This window comes from Felis catus, chromosome B3, assembly GCF_018350175.1.
Source record: "Felis catus isolate Fca126 chromosome B3, F.catus_Fca126_mat1.0, whole genome shotgun sequence".
NCBI classification, from domain to species: Eukaryota; Metazoa; Chordata; class Mammalia; order Carnivora; family Felidae; genus Felis; species Felis catus.
In genome coordinates, this window is record NC_058373.1 from 105,061,050 (window position 1) to 105,083,820 (window position 22,771).

At 37.8% G+C, this 22,771-nt stretch overlaps 1 protein-coding gene and 1 long non-coding RNA gene across 5 annotated transcripts in view; one reads left to right on the forward strand and one right to left on the reverse strand.

Moving 5' to 3' along the window:
* PSMA3 (proteasome 20S subunit alpha 3) lies at nt 1-20,656 on the forward strand. Its single transcript, XM_023255727.2, has 11 exons — nt 1-155; nt 4,392-4,474; nt 7,071-7,194; nt 10,119-10,220; nt 10,545-10,618; nt 13,144-13,216; nt 14,846-14,911; nt 17,261-17,307; nt 19,218-19,285; nt 20,036-20,100; nt 20,501-20,656. Exons 1-11 carry the CDS (start codon nt 135-137, stop codon nt 20,543-20,545), a joined length of 768 nt encoding a protein of 255 aa, XP_023111495.2. The 5' UTR covers nt 1-134; the 3' UTR covers nt 20,546-20,656.
* Nucleotides 16,327-22,771, reverse strand: part of LOC102902448 — a 23,881-nt gene continuing 17,436 nt past the window's right edge. For all 4 annotated transcript variants that reach the window (XR_002158665.3, XR_006599650.1, XR_006599651.1 and 1 more), the window contains one exon: nt 16,327-22,096. This is a non-coding gene — a long non-coding RNA (uncharacterized LOC102902448). The remainder of the gene's footprint in view (nt 22,097-22,771) is intronic.

A 22,771-nucleotide genomic window follows, 5' to 3' on the forward strand; every position in this document is an offset into this window, starting at 1 on the left:
GAACCAGCCACAGAGGACAAGGCTATTGGTTGAAAGAGCAGCCAATGAGAGAGCCTGTTACTAGTCTGGGGGCTGCGGTATTGGGGGAGCGCTTTAGGCCTTGAAGCCCTCCGCGTCCCGGAGGTTTCTGCACGATGAGCTCAATTGGGACTGGGGTGAGTTTATAGCCTCTTGGCCTAATGGAGTAGCCAACAGATTAGCGTTGAAGGGAACTTGGACACGCCGCTTGGGGTGCGCCGCCTCGGCGTGCGCCGGGACTGCCTTCGGCCAGGTGGGCCGCTTCCCCTTGTCTGGTGCCCAGCATTCTTTCCTGCTAATTTGTAGGCCCCTCATTTAGGGTGACCGTGACCTGAAGCTCTTCAGCTCAGGTGTGGCGGGCTGGGCGGCGCAGCAGTGTGATTGGGAGCCGCTTTGGATTGCTGAGTCACTTTCTTTGGCCGCTTAGGGAAACCGAAAGTGGAAACTCGTGGAGCCTGTAATAGGGTGTGAAGCGTTTGGGAGACAGCTTCTTGAGAACCGCCGGGGCAAGGCGGCTCTAGATTCCAAGGTCTGGGACGCAGCTTTCCATGGACCGCCTTTGCAGTCCCCAGGGTGCTGCTGACTCACTGGGCCTTCCCCATGTTGCCTTCGAGTGTACTGACCGTCCGCTTTGCAGGAGTCCCTGGAACCCCTGTCGGGGCAGAGTTGATAGAAACATTGTCTCAAAAGTGAAATCTGAAGGAGGCTTTACAAAAGTTTTCCCTTTGTCCCAGCTTTTCCTGTACGAATTACTTAATTAACATCACTTTGAGGTATCGGTACGGTAAACATTTAAATTATTAGCTAGGGACTTAACCGCTTCTGTTAACAGACTTGGGGATTTTGGAGTTGGACTTGTTAACTTGTTCAGTTTACTACTTTCCTGTGTTAAACGTACCGCACATCTGCAGCCTTTTCCTTATTCCTTTTATGTATTTCTCCGTATAGGTAATCTAGTTTTTATTTAGAAGTATTTATTCGTTGTGTGCACTAGAGGCATAGACTAATGGGTGTCTAAGTTCATCAGTTCCCAGTGTTCACAAGATTTTGATACTCAGCTTTAAGCCCGGGTACTGGTTTTCCTAGTTTGATAATGGAATGATTTAATCCATTCGGTTATGAGATACTAAAGTTATGACAACGGTTTTAGATTAGTAGATGCTCAGTTATGCATGTTGTAGCAAATTGACTTCGCCACTACATTACTATTACCTTCAATTAATAGTGTTTTGTTCTGAAAGCCCTTTAAAAAATACTTGGTAAATATAAACATGTGAGATATTTTGGTATTACCATAGTAGAGTTAAGGATCTTGGTTTAATAGATCAGGAAATTGAGTCTCAGGAAGCACCACTGTTGAAGTGAAGACCACTTTGGTCTTTGCTTTTTCCAAGAACTCCAGGTATGAAGACCTACTTGACATTTCTCTCCGCTTGATTGTTTTTAATTTTTTTTTTACGTTTATTCATTTTTGAGAGAGACAGAGCACAAGTGGGGGAGGGGCAGAGAGAGAGGGAGATACAGAATGAGAAGCAGGCTCCAGGCTTTGAGCTGTCAGCACAGAGCCCCACGCCGGGCTCGAACTCACGAGCTGTGAGATCATGACCTGAGCGGAAGTCAGACGCCTAACTGACCGAGCCATCCAGGCGTCCCTCCACGTGATTGTTTAATAAGCATTTCAAACTACATGTCCAAAGTAGAGCTCTGGGTTTCCCCCTCCCCTACATTTTGCATCTCCTACTATCTTCAGCTCAGTGAATGGTCCAATTCTAGTTGCTCAAGTGAAAAAAGTCTATGATTCAAGTTAACTTACTTTTATTATTTTTTAAAAATGTTTGTTTATTTTTGAGAGAGAGAGAAACTGATGACACAGAGCCTGAGGTGGGGTTCGATGTCACTACCTTCAAGATCATGACCTGAGCTGAAATCCAGTCGGACACTTCTACCACTGAGCCACCCAGGCACCCGTCAAGTTTAATTTCTTTTCTCCTAGAGCCAATCCATTAGCAAGGTGGTTTGGTTTTTTTTTTTTTTTTTTTTTTTTTTTTTTTTTTTTAACTTTGCCCTCACAAATATAGTCTTTCATCTCTTTTCCCTTAATCTAAGCCACCACCTTTGGAATACTTGATCTCTGCTTCCACCCTTCTCTCTATAGTTCGTGTTCCAGATGAAGTTTTAGAAAAATGAGATCGTATCACTCCCTCCACCCCTGCTTCAACTCCAGTGACTTCCTGTTGCATTTAGAGTAAGATAAAAACTTCGTACATCAGCCTTAGGAGACTCAAAATAGTTTGGCCTTTACATGCCTCTGATATGATTTATTCTTCTCTCCACCACTTAGTGCTCAAGACACAGTGGCCTGTTTCTTTTCCCACATCGTGCTACCCTTATTTCTACCCTAAGATTTTTATGCCAAAGGCCACAAGGGCTCCTCCATATCCTAAATGGCTAGTTACTTGTCATTTAGGTCTGGCTGCGCCTAAATAGCTAAATATACATATGTTCTAGCAAGGTCTTCCCTGATCAGGTAGTCTGTACTAGGTTCTCAGACTGTCTCTTCACCCTGTCTTCTTTTCATCATAATCCTTTTTCTAGTTTACTGCTGTATTTCCAGCACATAGATTTGTGTGTGGTCTCATTTGAAAATGAAAGACTTCAAGAATGAGTATCCTTTGGGGCTCCTGGGTGGCTTAGTAGATTGAGCCCTCAACTCTTGATTTCAGCTCGGGTCATGATCCCAGGGTCGTGGGTTTAAGCCCTGCATCAGGCTCTGTGCTGAGCGTGGAGTCTGCTTAAAATTCTCTCTTTCTCTCCCTCTGCCCCTCTCCCCCACACACATATACTCTCTCTTTCTCAAAAAAAAAAAAAAAAAAAAAAAAAAAGAATGAGTAGGGGCGCCTGCTGGGTGGCTCAGTAGGTTAAGCTCCGACTCTTGATTTCAGTTCAGGTCATGATGTCACAGTTCGTGAGTTTGAGCCCCTCATGGGGCTCTGTGCTGACTCCTTGGAGCCTGCTTGGGATTCTCTCCCTCTCTCTCTGCCCCTCCACTGCTCGTTCTCTCTCTCAAAATAAATAAATAAACATTTAAAAAAGTGAGTATTCTTTGTAATTGCTTTTTTTTCTTTTTAAATGTGTTATTTGGGGCGCCTGGGTGGCGCAGTCGGTTAAGCGTCCGACTTCAGCCAGGTCACGATCTCGCGGTCCGTGAGTTCGAGCCCCGCGTCGCGCTCTGGGCTGATGGCTCAGAGCCTGGAGCCTGTTTCCGATTCTGTGTCTCCCTCTCTCTGCCCCTCCCCCGTTCATGCTCTGTCTCTCTCTGTCCCCCAAAAAATAAATAAACGTTGAAAAAAAATTTAAAAAAAAATGTGTTATTTATTTTTGAGAGAGAGAATATGAGCAGGGGAGGGGCAGAGAGAGAAGGAGACAAACTATCTAAAGTGGGCTCTGCGCTGACAGTAGTGAGCCCGATGTGGGGCTCGAACTCCACGGACAGAAAGATCATGACCTGAGCCAAAGTCAGACATACAACTGACTGAGCCACCCAGGTGCCCCAATTCTTCGTAATTTCTTATAGTGACTATATATAATAGATGTTTATTAAATGTTTAAATGCTGTATTTTTTTCCGTAAGGTCTTTCAGTTTGTTAGTGCCACAGCAATGAATTAACCTGTTCTGACAACAGTTCTGATTCTACCATACCGTAGTATAGGCACACACTTCACAGATTGCATTTTTTTTTTCTTTTTAACATATTGAAGGTTTGTAGCAACTGTGTTTTGAGCAGGTCTGTTGGTGCCATTTTGTGTTTTGAGCAAGTCTGTTGCTGCCATTTTTCCAACAGCATTTGTTCACCTCATGTCTCTGTGTCACATTTTGGCACTTCTTGCAATATTTCAAACCTTTTCATTACTCCTAAGTTTGTTATGGTGATTTGTGATCAGTGATTACAACTCACTAACAGCTCAGACATAATGCTCCTGCACACTGAGTAGACTACAGTATAGTGTAAACATAACTTTAATATACACTGGGAATCCAAAAAGTTTATTTTACTCACTTTATTGTGGTGATCTGGAGCCCAGAGCATGTCCATTTTGTACAAAAATGAACTTTGTTCAGTGCGGAAAACATCTGACTTTACCTTGGACTTGTATCTGTTGCTTTTCAGTAGCAGAAATCTAAACTAGCTTTTCTCTTAGTTGCTTTTGCCGCTCTGACATGCTGCCTTTTCCTCTTCAAAGCAAAATCTTTGAGATTTAACACTCCTTCCTTCCCCTCATCTTTCTGATGTGTAAGCCATTTAGAAATAAAGATGATAAGGTTATTATTGCGAAAGATACATAATTTAAGCTTGTTACCTTTTTCTTCCCAGTATGACCTGTCAGCCTCTACATTCTCTCCTGATGGAAGAGTTTTTCAAGTTGAATATGCTATGAAAGCTGTGGAAAATAGTAGGTAAGAAACATTGTTTTACTTGAAATTTAGCATGTTTTAATCAGGTATCAAGTATCTCCTTTTCCATATTTTTGGTAATTAGGCTTTTTATGTTACTTTGGTACAAAATAATAGGTGCCCTAAAATAATCTCAGCTTACTGGTCATTTCCGGGTCTCTTTTTAGGTCAGATCTTTCCATGAGCCTCAGCCCTATATTTCCCTTTGGTTCCAAGTTATCCACTTAGACATTCCACCATGTCTCACATGTAGTGTATATAACCAAATTCCTTTATCATCTTTGCCAGCCCATTTTCCTTTTTAAAATTCTTGATTTATAGCATTGTTTGCTTGGCTGTTAGGTTTGTTACTTTGTCATTTTATCTTTTTTTAAATTTTGAGAGAGAGAGAGAGAGAGAGAGTGCAAGTGGGAGAACGGAAGAGGGAGAGGAAGAATCTCAAGCAGGCTCTATGCTGAGCTCGACATGGGGGTATGAATTGTGAAATTATGATCTGAGCTGAAATCAAGAATCAGATGCGTAATCAACTGAGCCACCCAGGCGCCCCTGTCATTTTATCTTTTATTTCCTTGTGTTTGAAGTGTCCTCTGCAGTTCGTCACATCCAGCAGGATTTTTTTTTTTTTTTTAATTCTTTTCTGCTGCCACACCCCAAAAGGTGTGGGACTCACTAAGATATCTTCTTGTTGGACCCATTTCCTTCACTCCGTCTTTTATTGTTTAGTGTAATATGCCAAAATGATTCCTTGGTACCCTTGTAATATCTTGGTTGAACTATTAGCTTGTTGACACATTTTATGAGTCCTTTATTGAAGAGACTTTGCAGTCAGTGATACTTACATGATCGTTGTATCTTGGAATCTAAAGCAGCTTTGGGATGAATTAAAAGACTTTTTGAAAATAATTTATTTAATAATGTCTCATTCTCTTAAAAAGTCCTCTTGAAGGACTTTTTTTTTTTTTGCCTGGTAAACAAATAGTGTTGGTGTTTGAGCCAAATTTTTTCATTTATATAATGAAATCTTTTGGATTAGAGGTGGAGTAGGGAAGTGTTTCCAGAATTTTATTTTACTCTTATTTTTTTTAAGTGTATTTATTTTGAGAGAGAGCAGGGGAGGGGCAGGGAGAGAGAGGGAGAGAGAAAGTCCCAAGCAGGGCTGTGCTGTCAGCAGAGCCAGATGCAGGGCTCTATCTCATGAGCCAAAATCAAGAGTTGGATACTTAACCTACTGAGCCACCCACGTGCCCGTTTGCAGAATTTTAGTAAAGTCCACATGTAAATACTTTTTGCTAGTACCACATAAAAGCAAAAATGAACATAAGGTGTTTGAGGGAAGATAGTGAAGTTGAATTCAGTAGTGTGTGGGATTTATAATAGGAAATTTAATAAGCTAGGTGGGCTTTGTAGATTCTCAGGATTGAAAGCTGGACCAAGGAGTTTAAACTCAAAAGGGGAACCATTGAAGATACCTGATATGTGAGAGGAGGAGTGTCTGAAATTTTTTGTGAAATTTGTGTGTGGCTCTGTTCATTTATCTGGTTTTTTTCCATCAGAATTCCCTTTTTATTAAAAGGATTAGAAGGGGTGCCAGTGTGGCTCAGTTGGTTAAACGTCCAGCTTCTGCTCAGCTCACGAACTTCCCATTTGTGACCTGCTTCACGTTATGTCTCCCTCTCTCTCTGCCCCTCCCTCTTCCTCTCTCTCTCTCTCTCTCTCTCTCTCTCTCACTCTCAAAAATAAACAGACATTAAAAAAATTTTTAAAAAAGGGGCGCTTGGGTGGCTCAGTCGATTAGGTGTCTGACTTCAGTTCAGGTCATGATCTTGCGGTCAGTGAGTTCGAGCCCCACATCAGACCCTGTGCTGACAGCTCAGAGCCTGGAGTCTTCTTTGGATTCTGTGTCTCCCTCTCTCTTTGCCCCTCTACCGCTCTGTCTCTGTCTCTCAAAAATGAATAAATGTTAAAAAAAAAAAATTAAAAAAGAATTAGAAGAACAAAGTTAATGATATATTTTCATCTTGAAGTGGTAGCATATAATTTCTCCACATTTTACTTAAGAGATTAAGATCCATTTTGTTTTCAGCAGTTGTCTAAAATGTATATTCTTTGATATAGTTTTATAAGCACTGGTTGTTGCAAAAGGAGCGAATGAGCAAAAGAAAAGAACTCTAATTTTTCCACTTAGATTAGTCACTGTTTACTTTTTGGTTTGTATATAACCTGTCTTTTCTATGCATTTTTATGTACCATTTTTAATGGACATGAGCTAAGTCAACATTTATTATAGTGTATTATCATGTGTCAGACACTGCCATTTTGTACTATTTTGTTGGCATCTTTTCTCACAAGTATTAATATCTTTTTATGTCATGATATGCTAGATTTTTTTGGTCATCTCATGATGTACATTTACATGGACCTAATTTATCACACTTCAGGTTGTCCTCTTTCTCGTTTTCAAATGTATTTGTTTTAAATTTAAATTTAGCATGCTTTAAAAAATGTTACCTATTTTTATGGTTTTTTTTTTTAAACTTAAAGTTTATGAAGTTCCTTTTATTTTCAGTTAAAAAAATTGATTTTTTTCTACTTGTTCCAGTACAGCTATTGGAATCAGATGTAAAGATGGCGTTGTCTTTGGGGTAGAAAAGTTAGTCCTTTCTAAACTTTATGAAGAAGGTTCCAACAAACGACTTTTTAATGTTGATCGGCATGTTGGAATGGTAGGTCACATTTTAAAATGTTCCTTTTTGCCTTGTCCAATTTCTTTCTTGTGAAGTAACCGTAATATGTTAAACTGTGATTATAAGAACTCCTTTATTACGTCAGAACTGAGGCAGAAACCAATCAGAGAGCAGCCACAGAAGTAATCACAGAGTGATTACTGATACTGGCTTGTGAATAGTTCACTGTCCAGAAGAAAGGTAGTGTTCTTGTAACCTGATTGGAGATATATTTGAAAAATTGCCTTAAGCAAATGAGGGGAGAAAGGTGGAAAGTATGTGTAGAAAGGAGATCTTGGCAGTGTAGATCACCAGTGAAAGTATAAGCTTGAGAGGCATAGAATTTTTAGCTTTTTGTATCTTTGTATTGTAGTAAAATGGAGCACCAAGAAACGATGTTTAATGAAAGGAATAAACACTGTTTTATTTCTTGCAGCTGTATTTAGTTACTGCTCTGCATAATTGCAAGTGAAGCCATAAGTACATTACTGGTATATACTGAAGTCATTCTATATAGATGTCAGACTGTAAAAGCAAAGAAAGCAAAGGACTGATTCTAACCTTGGTTACTGAAAAGGCAAGGAAGAAAAGAGAACATGTGTGTGCCAGATACTGTGCTAGAACCTCTTTACATAAATTTCCTGTGTCTGATATCCCAGTGAAAGTAATATTAATCCCATTTTTATAGATAAGAAAACACAGCTGGTAAAGAAGTAATCTGGGATTCAAACTTGGGTCTGCCTGGCCTACATGTTACTCCAGAGTCCATTCTGCAGGGTGAGATCCTATAGGACCCACTCATACTGCGGTTACCTTTGGTATTTCTAAATGATAGGTGTTACAAACACAAAAGGGTGGGAAGTATGTGTAGAAAAGAGATCTTGGCAGCGTAGGTCGCCAATGAAGGTGTAAAATGTAGCTGGTAAACTATAAAGCTACAGATTTTTTTGCTTCTTCAATGATTATTTTTTCTGAACATGTTTTTTCTCCCAAACAAATTTATTATGCCAGTGAATCTGGTAATGGTTTTTCTTCTGTCATGTAGACCTCTATATTTATTTATTCTTAAAATTTGGGTATAGTTGACATACAATATGAAACTGGTATGTTTTGATGTAACTTCCCAGATTGTAACCTAGCTGATAGGAAGAAACTAGTGAATTATACATTCTTTTTAGTAGAAGAAAAATTTAGGTAGGTGCGTTTTGAAAAACGTTGTGTGTCCTTAAAGGTAGTGATGGGAAAACGTTGCCCTAGAACTTTAAAATTTGTCTCATTTGTTAATTTAAAGCCAGGAAACTGATGGCATTCCTTATAGCTGGAAATTGGCAAAACATTTCATGTTGAAGAGGGTTGGAGACAATAAAGGATTAATGTTTCGTCTCCGCAGTTATCTTCAGTGGTTTGAGAATTATTGGACTTCACAGTAGGCTTTCTCCAAAGCAACAGAAGACTCTTTAAATGGTGAAACTTACTGGCTGAATAACCTTGGGGAAATTCTTGTAAACAGTTTCCTCACCTGCAAAAGTAGGGCAGTAGTAATACCTACCTCCTAACAGTTGTTACGATGTTAAAATTAAGTAAAATGCTTAGCATGAAATGAGTGCTGTGTTTTAGGAATTTTCATCGTTACTACCATTAGTAGGTAGCAGTAGAAAAGTGGCTATTATTTAGATATCACTTTTAAATTCTGTAAATAAGCTGGCAATTCCTGGACTTCTTGGTTCCTAGTACTAAGAGTTTCAGTAAATTTTTTTGTCGGTTTACCTACACCGAAAGAACCACCCAGTGGTTCTGATTATGCATTTAGTTACAAACAACTTAGTGTTTATGTCCCCAAAATTTAATAACCGTAAAAGAAAAAATACACATACAATTAAAAATATTTTTTTTTTAGAAAAATATTTTTATTTTTAAAGAATAACGACTAACATGCACTGCACAACTTCTTAAACTTTACATTTAAGTTTAAACTGCGCTCTCCTCACTCCCCCGTTTCTTGTTCCAAATGGATTTTTGTATGATACTTATTTTTTATCACAACAACCCAGGTGCTCAACAGTATGATGGCATTGAAAGGAATATGAATGATCTCAGGGCGCCTGGGTGGCTCAGTCGGTTAAGTGTCAGACTTCAGCTCAGGTCATGATCTCGTCTCATGGTTCAAGAGTTCGAGTCCCACGTCGGACTCTGTGCTGACAGCTCAGAGCCTGGAGCCTGCTTCAGATTCCGTGTCTCCCTCTTTCTCTGGCCCTCCCCAACTTGCACTCTGTTTCTCTCAAAACTAAACATTTAAAAAAAAAAAAAAGGAGTATGAATGATCTAATGTTGAAACTGAGCTACTTCAACATCTGTATCCCCCCAAATTCCAAATGTTGCACAACTGAGTTCACTATAGTGCCCCCAGCATATCTCACTCAGCACATGGTTTGGTAACTGCAGTTAACCAGTCTTGGAAGATGTGTGGTTTGTCATGTTTTGGTTTGTCCTTGCAATTTATTAGTCAATAAGCTGAAAAAGATTTGAGGTTGGGCTTTTAGACCCAAACTTTTAGTAACTTGACATAGAACTGCTTTAAATAGAGATCAGTCCTGATCAAGATCAATAGTTTTATTCTTGTTGCTTATTTAGAGTGACTGGTAAATTGGGAGACATGGAGGATTAATTACAGAAATACTGCTTGTGAATGTCATTGAACAAAACAATGAAGTCACACTTGGTAAATTTCTGAACTATAATTCCATACTTCTTTTTTCATCCCATCCCATCAAAATGCCAGAGTGCCTTATAAAGACCTTTAAGCCAAATGGTTTCTAATGGTGATGCTTGTTAAAATATTAAGTAAGCCTACAGTAATTACACACTTTCCTTGGTTTGTGATAGGAAGGTATTTATTTACTAAATTGGTACCTACTTTCTTTCAGGCAGTAGCAGGTTTGCTGGCGGATGCGCGATCTTTAGCAGACATTGCAAGAGAAGAAGCTTCCAACTTCAGATCTAATTTTGGCTATAACATTCCATTAAAAGTAAGTTGAGGGATGCCTGGGTGGCTCAGTCAGTTAAGCAGCCGACTTCGGCTCAGGTCGTGATCTCGCAGGCTGTGGGTTCGAGCCCCGCGTCGGGCTCTGTGCTGCCAGCTCAGAGCCTGGATCCTGTTTCAGATTCTGTGTCTCCCCCTCTCTCTCTGACTCTCCCCTGCTTGTTCTCTGTCTGTCTGTCTCTCTCTCTCTCTCTCTCTCTCTCAAATAATAAACATAAAAAAAAAAAAGTTAAGTTGCTAATATGTTGAGGAACCTTTTGAACAGTAATAGAAATTTACTGATAAGCTCTTCTGTTTTTCTCCCTTATAGCATCTTGCAGACAGAGTGGCCATGTATGTACATGCATATACACTCTACAGTGCTGTTAGACCTTTTGGCTGCAGGTATGAAATTTTGTGACATAGTCAGATCTGGACTATAGGTATCTGTTTGCCCTGGTATCTTAGCCTTTTTTTTGTACCCTTAAAAATGAGCTATGACCAAGAAGTATTAGGACAGTGATCCAATAAAACTGTATATCAAAATAAAAACTTTGAATTGTGAAAAAGACTACAAATTTGAAGTGACGAGAAAACACAGAGCTGATAGTAAGAACTTTAATTTGATTATAATAAATTCTCTGGAGAAATGTGGTCAAAAGGTAAAAGGCTCTAAGATAAATAAATGCTAGGGATGTAGTGTACATTATGATGACTGTAGTTAACACTACTATGCGATATATGGCAAGGTTGTTGAGAGTACATTCTAAGAATTTTCATCACAAGGAGAAAATTTTTTTCTCTTCATTGTATCTTTTTTTTTTTTTTTAAACATTTTATTTATTTTTGAGACAGGGAGAGACAGAGCATGAACAGGGGAGGGTCAGAGAGAGGGAGACACAGAATCTGAAACAGCCTCCAGGCTCTGAACTGTCAGCACAGAGCCCGACGCGGGGCTCGAACTCACAGACCGTGAGATCATGACCTGAGCCGAAGTGGGCCGCTTAACCGACTGAGCCACCCAGGCACCCCTCATTGTATCTTTTTGAGATGATGGATGTTCCTAAACCTGTCGTAATCATCTCACAATATGTGTAAATCAAACCATCATGCTATACGCTGTATAGTGCTGCATGTTAATTATTTCTCAGTAAAATTAAAAAAAAAATTCTCTGGTGTCAGACCCCAACATTCTCAGGAGGCAACAAACTGATTTTAACTACATCCTCTGTTGTCATTATTAGCGTAGCCAACTAAACTAACACTGCAGTTTTCTTACTAACTTCCATCTGATATACTTTAAGCGGTTTGGTTCAATGCTCTTAATTGGGAGTTTTTTTTAGCAATCGAGAGTGAGTCCATACAAAATTGCCTTTCATAGTTCTCAGTCACAATTTTTTATTTCGGTTAAGATGAACTGCTGGTGTTTTTATTCTGAGAGGAAAGCTGAGATTCAATTGTATTGAGACTTGGAATACACGTAAATATTTAAATAGGGCTCAGAGACCTGTCATGACTCTAGATTTTCCTAAAAAGACTTGTTTAGTTTATAACTTAAAAAAAAAAAACATTTGTTTGATCATGGTAAAACATTTACTAACATCCGACTGCTTCCACTGTTAAAATGTTGTGGAAAGAAAGTTTATTAGCTGTAGTCCTACCTTTGAGTTGCTTATAATCAGTCATATTTAAATTACTGAGGACAGATGTTAGAGAAAACCTGAGCTTTATTCTAGCCGTAAGATAGGCCTGTGGACATTTTTTATATTAGTTGTTCTTCAGGTTCTCACTTAAATTACATTGAAACCCTTTGCTTTCAATACCTTTCAACTTTTATTAAACCTTTGAACAGCACTCTGAATTCATTTCTCTATTTTTAAGCAAGTAAAAATAGTGGAGAGAACTTTTCAGCAAATATTTATTGAGCATATACTATGAGTCAGTCGTAGATGTGGGAGGGGGTAGGACACAAAGATGAGTAAGTTACCATTGATACAATTTTATAGGTGATATGATGAAGAAATGCACTGACTATAGTGGGGCATCAGTTAGGGAAAGGACACTTTCATGAAGAGATGGCAAGGAAAAGAATGTGAAACAGGTGGAATGGTTAAGAATATTTCATTCAAAGGGACTAGTATGAAATTACATGGGCATTTCAGGTAACGTAGAGGTAGTCAAGTATACTTGGTATGTGGAAGGATACTGAAGATGTAGGTACGGGCAAGATCATACAGAAGTCTATGTTCCATACAAGGAAACGTTGAAGGGTTATGATAATCCGTTATATATTCTGAGAGATAAGTCTCACGGAAGATGGAAGGAAATGATTGTAGGGGTGGGAATTGGACAGTTGGCTGTCACAGTAGTCTGTATAGGAAGTGATACTTAGGATGAGACTGGTTTCTTTTCTCCTTTTAAGGCAAACTAAATCACAATTTCAGAAAATCACTAATATCATGATTATTTAATGGCCTGATTTTGTCACATATAAAAACACATTAAATCAGTCTGGATTATTGTAGAAAAATAACTGGAGGAATATTGGGGAAATCACCAAGAAAGAATAAAGGATGGAACAAGAGTTTGAGGCAGACTGAATGTATTCCCATTAGTTTTGTTATCTTGGCTTTTTCATGTTTATTCCTTTACCTATTGGGTCTTCTCCTTAGTTTTCACCTGTCATTACTTCTTTGTCTACACTGCTGTCTTCTCAGATGAGTTTCACCAGTAAGTTTAATACTAACCAAAGCCACACAAATTTTGAACAATTTCAAGTATATACTAGTTTTTATTGAAACTACCTCATCAAAGTGTTTATTAGGACTTATATGTATATTAGTAGTTTATCTTAGAAAGTATAATTGTTTTTATTGTATTTTTATGGTATTTTAAGAACTATGGTTTAAACCTAACTTACTTTCATGCAGTTTCATGTTAGGGTCTTACAGTGTGAATGATGGTGCACAGCTCTACATGATTGACCCATCAGGAGTTTCATATGTGAGTAATTTTGAATCATGAATTTCTATTTCTAGTTTAATGGTATCTCATTAGCATGTAAGTCATATATTTGGATTACATGAAATTTCTTTTAAAATTCAAGGGAAGTAACCATTTCTTGTTTATTATTAATAACAACCTGTGGATATGAGGCAAAGGAAGGATTTATGGCTTAAAAATTTTTTTTAATGTTTATTTTTGAGAGAGAGAGAGAGAGCTAGTGTGTGTGTGTGTGTGAGTAGGAGAGGAGCAGAGAGAGAGGGAGACATGGAATCTGAAGCAGGCTCTAGGCTCTGAGCTGTCAGCACAGAGCCTGACATGGGGCTCAAACTCACAAACCATGAGATCATGACCTGAGTTGAAGTCAGAGGCTTAGCTGACCGAGCCACTCAAGTGCCCTGATTTATGGCTTTCAATATGCTGTTCACAGAAACTAAATAGTGAACCTAAAAATCTGAATATGTGGTATTTTCCTTTATTGTGACAAATATTAGCAAGTCTTAAGACCAATACTAATACCTTCCCTTAAAAAAAAGGATTTTAGGGGAGTCTGGTGCAGTTAAGTGTCCAACTCTTGATTTCAGCTCATGATCTTATTGTTAGTGAGCTTTGGTGGTGTGGAGCCTACTTTGGGCTTCCCTCTCTCTCTGCCCCTTCCCTACTTGTACTCTCTCTCAAAAGTAAATACAATTTTTAACTTTTTTTTTTGTTTTTTTGGGGGGAGAGAGAACACATGTGAGCTGGGCAGGGAGAGAGAAAGGGGACAGAGGATCCGATGTGGGCTCCGCGCTCAACAGCAGTGAGCCCAGCCTGATGCGGGGCTTAAACCCACAAACTGCAAGGTCATGACCTGAGCTGAAGTCTGACGCTTACCTGACTGAGCCACCCAGATGCCCCTAAATAAACTTAAAAAAAAAAAAAATGTCATTTCTTGCATTTTTAATTACCTTATCTCTCTTCTGAGGTATTTATGGTTTTTAAAAATTAAAAAAAAAAGACTGTAGGTGCCTGGGTGGCTCAGTTAAGCGTCTGACTTTGGCTCAGGTCATGATCTCATGGTTCGTAGATTCGAGCCCCGCATTGGGCTCTGTGCTGACAGCTCAGAGTCTGGAGCCTGCTTCAGATTCTGTGTTTCCCTCTCTCTCTGCCCCTACCCCGCTCATGCTATCTTTCTCTCAAAAATAAATATTAAAAAAAAAAAATTATAAAAATAAAAACTGTATTTTGTCATGATACACAAGTATAAATGGGAATCCTTTAAAAAAATTTCAATATAATAAAAATTGAAAGTTTAGAATACTGAACTGTGTAATTATTTCAACTTTTGGTCATAATACTAAGAATTTTTCCATTCCTACTCTGAAAAACGTCTCGTTCATGAAGTCTGTGTTTTTCTTTGTATATGCCTCTAATACAAATAATCCAGATAATTCTAGAATTACATTTTTTTTTCCAGCTTGGTGTTCATTAGAATGTGTTTGTATTTCTCCATATTTACTTTTGAAAATCATTTAACATTCTTTCTTAACCTTTAAACAGGAACAGTTGTAGTTACTAATGATTTTAGAATAGTATAGCAATTTAATCAAACTATGTATGTATATTTTGGTGTGTGTTCTTTTTAAATAGGGTTATTGGGGTTGTGCCATTGGCAAAGCCAGGCAAGCTGCAAAGACGGAAATAGAAAAGCTTCAGGTAATACATACTTAATGCTTGAATTTTCCTATGACGTTACCCTCATGTAGTGAAGTTTTATCACAACAAATGAAACTGTTTAAGATTACATAGAGTGTGGTTTCATGTTTTGAGCAGGGCTTTCTGAATGTAATAGGCTGAATAAGAAAGCTGGTCATATCTGTATCTATACAGATAAGGTATGACACAGATACGATATACATAGAGTATAGATATATGTGCTATAGATATGTATGATAATTACAGAGTTGTGTCATGGAGCCCTTTGTAATTTTGATGGCTAATGATAAGCCCCTTAATCCAGAAAAATACACATGGAAATTTTCATATAATTTCATAATCTTTGAGGTCCGTTCATGGAACTCTGTGACCCTTAGGTTGAGAACTTTGAAAGTCTTTAGAGTCTGTGTTCTGGTGCTTCTCTTTCCTTCGTTCCTAGTTAGATAAGGCATTAAACCCCATCCTGTTAAAACTGCCCACTTTTCTGTTCCCCCAAGAGCCATAAATTATTAGTGTAAAAAAAAATTTTAATGTCCTGGTTTTCCCTTTAGTCAAACTGTTCAACTTAACATTGAAACAGTATCCACTCTTTATTATTTATCAGAAACTTCCATTAAAGACAGGATTTTATCAGTATTGTGGTAAATGACAAAAAAATTTCATATATATTTAATATTCTGAACTGGAAACTTGCTCAACCATTCAACTTCAGGTCAGGTTCTAGAAAACATTTTTTTTAAATGTTTTTATTTTTTTTTTCAACGTTTATTTATTTTTGGGACAGAGAGAGACAGAGCATGAACGGGGGAGGGGCAGAGAGAGAAGGAGACACACAGAATCGGAAACAGGCTCCAGGCTCCGAGCCATCAGCCCAGAGCCTGACGCGGGGCTCGAACTCCCTGACAGCGAGATCGTGACCTGGCTGAAGTCGGACACTCAACCGACTGCGCCACCCAGGCGCCCCGAGAAAACATTTTTTGAGTGCTTAGAATTTTATGCCAAATTATAGGCCTACAAAAGCCTAATTTATATTTGGTATTTTAGTAAAATTGACAAAAAGACCTCAGAGGTCATTTTAGGTTAGCTCAATTCTATGTGAAACACACTGGCTAGAGTCATAGTATATGTTGATTATGAACAGACCTCATGATTCTTAGACCACGTCCTTTCACACCCCTCCTGGTGTGGTGCTAAGTTCCTACCTTCTCTTTTCCCTCTTGCTTTCATCTCTCCTGAATGTTATGTGGAAATTTGAAAATACAGTATTCAGAGCAGTCATCTATCCTGTCTTTCTGAGGTCAAATTGTAATAAACAAATCTGAGCTAAGAATGAATATCACTTTGAGGAACATGTGTATACTTAATGACAAAAACACACTCTAAAATCAGAGGTCAGTAAACTATGGCACACTGTCTGCTTTCTAAAGTTTTATTGGAACACAGTCATGTTTAGTCACTGGCTGCTTTCACAGTACAGTAGTAGAGTTTAAGAGTTGGAACACAGACCAAAGACCATATGTATCATAAAGTCTAAAATATTTACTATTTGGCTCTTTATTTCTATAAAGGAGTTTGCCAACCCATGATCTACATCATTGCTCTGGCTTGTTCTTCTGATGTTATTTACTAAGAATATTATGTCATAAAATAAAAATTTCATGAACATATATAAGAATATAATTGTCACTTAAAATGTGCTTTTCCATGTTTACTTAAGTTTGTCTTTATTATTATGGTACAATTCACTAATTATAACCTATAAGGGCAGAAGTATGAAGAAATAGGCATTCTTTTCATTTACTTCCCCCCCAATTTAACATGAAAAAAATGTAAACAGGAAAGATAAATAGTGCAACAAATCTCTCCATCTAGATTGAAAAGTTATTTTCTAATATTTTTGCCCATTTTTTTTTCCTGAACTGTTTGAAACAATTACAGACATCATGATGCTGTATCCCTAAATGCTTCAGCATTCATCTCTGTAGAATAACATTATTACACAGACGATAGTATTAGGTATTCAGTCTGTAGTCAAACCACCTCAGTAATCTGTTTCATTTTGTAACTTTTTCAAACCATGATAATTAAGGCTCACATTTCAGTCTTCACCTTCTCCCAGTGCTTATTTTTTTAAGAGCCCATGCCAGTTGCTTTTATAGTCAGTCCCACATATTAGGTCTGTATTTCCTAGTAAGACTGGTATTCTTAAATTCAGTGTATTATGTTTTTGGTTTTATGTCTGAGACTCTAGTTCAAAACCATGGGTACTGACAAAATTTGTGCAAAAAATCTGAAAATAGTTATATAAGTGGGAAGTTCTCCCGACTCATAACTTAATATTTTCTATAGATGAAAGAAATGACCTGCCGTGATGTCGTTAAAGAAGTTGCAAAAATGTAAGTTGAAATTTTTATTACCACTGACAAGTATTTCATTTGATCTTACCTTATACATTAATTCTAGAGGTCTATTTTGTTTGGAAATAATTTAGTGCCTAAGGTGAATGTAACATTCTAATAACGTCTCATTATGGAGAAATATCCATATTTCAAGTGACGGAACAGACCTCGTGATTCAGCAAATGGGATGGGGAAAAATAGCTTTAATGTAAAACTCTTATTAGGTGACAGAATTCACGAGGAGGAGGATACAACGGACCTGTAAGCACTTCATTTGATAGCTCCTACCCTTTCAAATCTCAGAGGTCCCAGTAATAGGCATCTTAGCTTACAAATTTTATTTTAGGTTTTATAGCTAAATTATTTCTACACGTGAACCACGAAGCTGGCTCATTTATACAGTCTGTTTCTTTGGGCAAGGTACGTTAATCATGAAAGTTTTTTAAGAAGATGAAGAGAGCAGGTGCACCTGGGTGGCGTCTGACTCTTGATTTTAGCTCAGGTCATGATCTCAGGGTTGTGAGATTGATCCTTGCTTGGGGTCCATGCTGGGTGTGGAGCCTGCTTAAGAGTCTCTGTTCCTCTGCCCCTTACCCACTTGGGCACTTTCTGTGTCTCAAAAAAACAAAACAAAACAGTATTTCAATACATTTAAAAACAGCTTTAAGAAGTCCTGAAGTGGTTCATATTACAGGTACATAGAATAGAATGCTTATGTGACTGCAGTAAGTAACCTCAAAGTCCTGAGTGACATGCTTCAGAATTCATGGTTCTTCTAGGTCAAAGAATGTAATAATAAGCATGTGGTATTTCAGAAAATCCAATGAAATGCTAAGAGTTGCAGCCAGCTTTTTAGACTTAAAATAAACATAATATTCCAGAGGATTCACGGCTCTTCTTTTCCACATGAGAACTACATCAACATGGTCTAGTCAGCAGTTTGTGCAAGTGCCTCAGGTTTTATAATTAATAATACATGCAAGGAAAAAAATCTAAGAGGCTTTATTATATATTTAAATGACATCCTTAATCTCTTCTAAACTGATAGCTATAATAAAATATTGGAAGTGTTATATAATTTTGTCCTGTCACCACTGTTCCAACTGCCACATCACCTGCCTTCCTCCTCCCTTTTACCAAGAGACCCTTCCACTTCCCAGTTAAGAAGCAGAACCCATTCTGTGATTGTCAGTTAATAACATGAGGAACACTGGGAACTACCTGACAACTGCCTGGAAAATAAAGAATCCTTACTGAACTGTACAACAGTTTAAATGTGATCAACTCCCATTCCTTCACTGAGAAATGCTTCTGGAAAACAGCCCTTACTACACCTTTTTATTTTTAGGTGTAACAGCAGATGCTAATTAGTTCTGTGTAAGAAAGCCATCCCTTATCATTTAGTAAAATGGAGCACTATATCTTTTACTTAGTCTAGAAAATTAAGATGCTTTCTCATACTATAGCAAGGCTTTAAAAATATCCTCCAGAGTAAACTGTGTGAAGATGCTGGAAAATGTAAAGAAAGTTTTGATATGATAGTTTTAATATGTTGTATGACAGTGCCTTCTTGTTTGTTGTAATTTGTTATGTATTATAGTTTAGAGGCCAGGTTAAGGGGCATATAGTGCTTATAAAATGGAGAAGAGGTTTAAAAAGATACCTGCCAAGAAGCTTCAGACTGGAGGGACCAGTAATAACTGCAAACTACTAAGTTAGTTTAAAAAATAATCACTTAATGAAAGGAATAAACAAATATCCTGAAAAGGCAAAAGTAACGATTGGCCTTTTCCCATTTGAGGAAATGTTTCTTTTGAGGTTATATTAGGGACAGATGATCTAATTTGTGCTGACTGTGCATGTTTGTATAGGACCAAATGTTAATTTTAAACTTTTTTGTGTTCTAGAATTTACATAGTACATGATGAAGTTAAGGATAAAGCTTTTGAACTAGAGCTAAGCTGGGTTGGTGAAAGTAAGTTATTTTTGTACATTTATTTGCTCTAAGTCATCTGTACTAAACCTAATTTACCACTGGGTGCCTTTTTCTAATTTTAAAAATTGGTAATGATGTACATATTCATGTAACCACTGTGCTCTCTCTGGTCAACAAATAGACCAGCTCCCCAGATCACCCTTTAGGCCTCTCTGAATTCATAGTCCTCTGCCTTCTCCCATAGGTAGTTTTGCCTGTCATTCAATTTTCTGTAAATGGAATTACACAGTATATATTTATTCTTTTATCCCTGATTTATTTTCTTCAACATTCCATTTGTGTAAATTATTTGTGTTATGTACAGTATTTGTTCATTTGCCTTGCTGTATAGTGTTCTGTTGTCCAAATATATCACTAATTATTCATTTCCTCTTCTGCTGCTGGTTGGCCTCTTTCCAGTGGGTTTTTAAAAACTATAATGAATATGGGGCGCCTGGGTGGCTCAGTGCCAACTTTGGCTCGGGTCCTGCATCGGAATCTGTGCTGACAGCTCAGGGCCTGGAGCCTGCGTCGGATTCTGTGTCTCCCTCTCTCTCCGCCCCTCCTCTGCTCGCACTCTGTCTCTCTCTTTCTAAAATAAACTAAAAAAATAAAAACTATAGTGAATAGGGCTGCTTTACCATAAACAACTTTAACATTAGATGAATCTTACCTATGGATTGGATACGTTGTATTGCAAATCACAACATAGGCCTCATTTCTAATTCATTTGTATGGCTTAATTTGCAGTAACTAAAGGAAGACATGAAATTGTTCCAAAAGACATAAGGGAAGAGGCAGAGAAGTATGCTAAGGTAAGCTGCAGCATGTCAAAACTGTCTATAGGTATGAGAGTAAGTGTTGAATAATAAAGGAACGTGATTGATTTCTATTAAATAATACTTGAGGCAAACTGAACCAAGGACCAAAATTTTCTAGGTTATCCTCAATGGGGATATGTTTGCCCTGGTTCCAAAAATTTTGCGTGTGAAAACATAAGGTTTTTCAGGACATTTAATGCTTTCATTCCATGTGTTCTATCAAGAATATATAGTCTGTTCACTGTTGGAGCAAGATAAACTTAATTATCCTTTTCTTTAGTTGGGTATGTTATTCTAAGTGTTCATTTTTCAGCGACGTGCTTATTTAACCTTAGATTCAGGCTGTTACAACAATATTAAAAATTGATTTTAAGCACTATCTTTCTCTTAACAGGAATCACTGAAGGAAGAAGATGAATCAGATGATGATAATATGTAACATTTGCTTCAGCATCTATTTTAAATTTCTAATACAGTCCCGTGTAACTCTTTAGCCCTGTGGATTATTATATATCCACTGACCAGTTTTCATTAAATTTTTGTCTTGTAACGACTGAAGTTTGATACCTGTGTAACAAAATTGGTGGGAGTAACCGAGTACATATTTACTTACTTGGCATTAAAATGTTGGTTTAGGTTTACTGAAAAAAATTCCTTAAGTGAAAATACTACAAAAAGAAACTTGGGAATCATTCATTCAGAGTTCCATTTCATCACTCGCCTAGAATCTAAAGATCATTTATCGCTGGGCTTTTGTGAAGTAAGTCCCTACCAACTCGGTAGGTATTATTTGATGCCGCTACTCTGTTTTACATTTAGTAAAATGACGGTTGGCCAGCAGCCACTGTTAACCTTGAAGTGTGACACATAAGAAAGGTTTTAGGCTCAAAAGTGAATTTCTTTTCCCTTTTATTGCGGTGAGGAGTGGGTTTAAGGAGCCACAAAGTCCCTATTCTGTCACTTCAAAAATTTCTTGATCTGTAAAGTTCAACAAAAGTACCCAGATTTATGCTAAATAAGAAGTTAGACTACAATCGGTATTGAGGCCTGTAAGAACCACTGTCATAACCTGAACAGTACTCAAAGCAGGAAGAAACAGTTTGTAACTCAGGCCAAGTATGCCAAGTCTACAAACCCTTTACTGGGTTCATGCCAGTATCACTCTCAACTGTCATGCTTTCCTAAGAAGGTCATGTACTCACTGGAGTTTAGCAGCAGGATACTGCTGGACTTTGAACATCTCTGTAGTTCAAATAGCAAATCATTAGACATGAGTAGCTAACTACTATACAAACAAGTCAAGATTGTTTATCATTACCACAGCTTTTATATAAAATAAAACTCCCTGCTACATTTTATTCTATTGTGCTGTGAATTCACATCAGTATAGGGGCACCTGGGGTCACGTGGTAGAGCATGTGACTCTGGATCTCAGGGGTGGTGGGGAGTTCAAGCCCCATGATGGGCATAGAGAGGTTCCTTGAAACAAAAAATTCACGTCAGTATAGCTAAAAAAAGCCCTTTAAAAGAATAGACACTGGTTCTAAAGAAATTTCTAACTTTGAAGAGAGAAGCCACCTAAAAACTATAGATACTGTAACATAGATAACTGGAAAACTGTATAAACAGATATACCTATTTCAGCTATGAGACAATTGACTTTCATACATATTATATGTAAAATTAATAATCTAGGTTCAACTGTGGGAGGCACTCTGTAATTGCACCATTGAAATATTGATTAGCCTTTGTGGGGGGAAAAAAGCTGGTACATTTTACTTTGATAAGATTATAAATTTATTTTCAGAAAAGATCCAGTACCTTATTTACTGTAAACTCTCTTGATATGGGCACCTGAAAAGAGAAATCAAAAATGTTTTAAAGAATCAAGTTTTAGTTTAGGGATTACAAAAAATATATTTAGACTATTAAAGCACTTATCTGATTAAGACTATCCATTTGCTTCTATTTCCATCATTCATAAAGGGACCTGAAAAATAAAAGAGAAAAATCAGTTGTAGGTCGTATGTTTTCCTTTCTTTTTTATTAAAAAAAATTTTTTTTTAATCTCTATTTATTTTTGAGAGAGAGACAGCATGTGAGCAGGGGAGGAGCAGAGAGAGAGGGAGACACAGAATGCGAAGCAGGCTCCAGGCTCTGAGCTGTCAGCACAGAGCCTGATGCGGGGCTCGAGCTCACAAACTGGACTCACAAACTGTGAGATCATCACCTGAGCCAAAGTCAGACGCTCAACTGACTGAGCTACCCAGGTGCCCCAGTGTGTTTTACTCTTCAAATTAAGATTACAAATTAATGTTTTTTTTTCCTCATTTTGTAAAAACACCCACTTACCCAAATGCTATTAAGAAACTAGAGAAAATCCACAAATGAAAATCAAATCTTGGGCACATGCACCCCAATGTTTATATTTACAGCAGCACTATCAACAATAGCCAAATTATGGAAAGAACCCAAATGGCCATACGGACTGATGATTGGATAAAGAAGATGTGGGGTATGTGTGTGTACGTATAGTGTGTGTGTGTGTGTGTAAACACACACACACACACACACACACACACACACACACACACACACACACACACACAGGAATATTCCTCCATGATCAAAAAATGAAATCTTGCCATTTGCAACAATGTGGACG

Excerpts from the sequence above, each read along its gene's own strand:
- PSMA3 (XM_023255727.2), top strand. The coding sequence starts at position 135 with ATGAGCTCAATTGGGACTGGG. Across the intron at positions 10,619-13,143 it reads GTTAGACCTTTTGGCTGCAG|TTTCATGTTAGGGTCTTACA; the intron begins GTATGAAATTTT and ends ACTTTCATGCAG. Across the intron at positions 19,286-20,035 it reads GCTAAGCTGGGTTGGTGAAA|TAACTAAAGGAAGACATGAA; the intron begins GTAAGTTATTTT and ends CTTAATTTGCAG.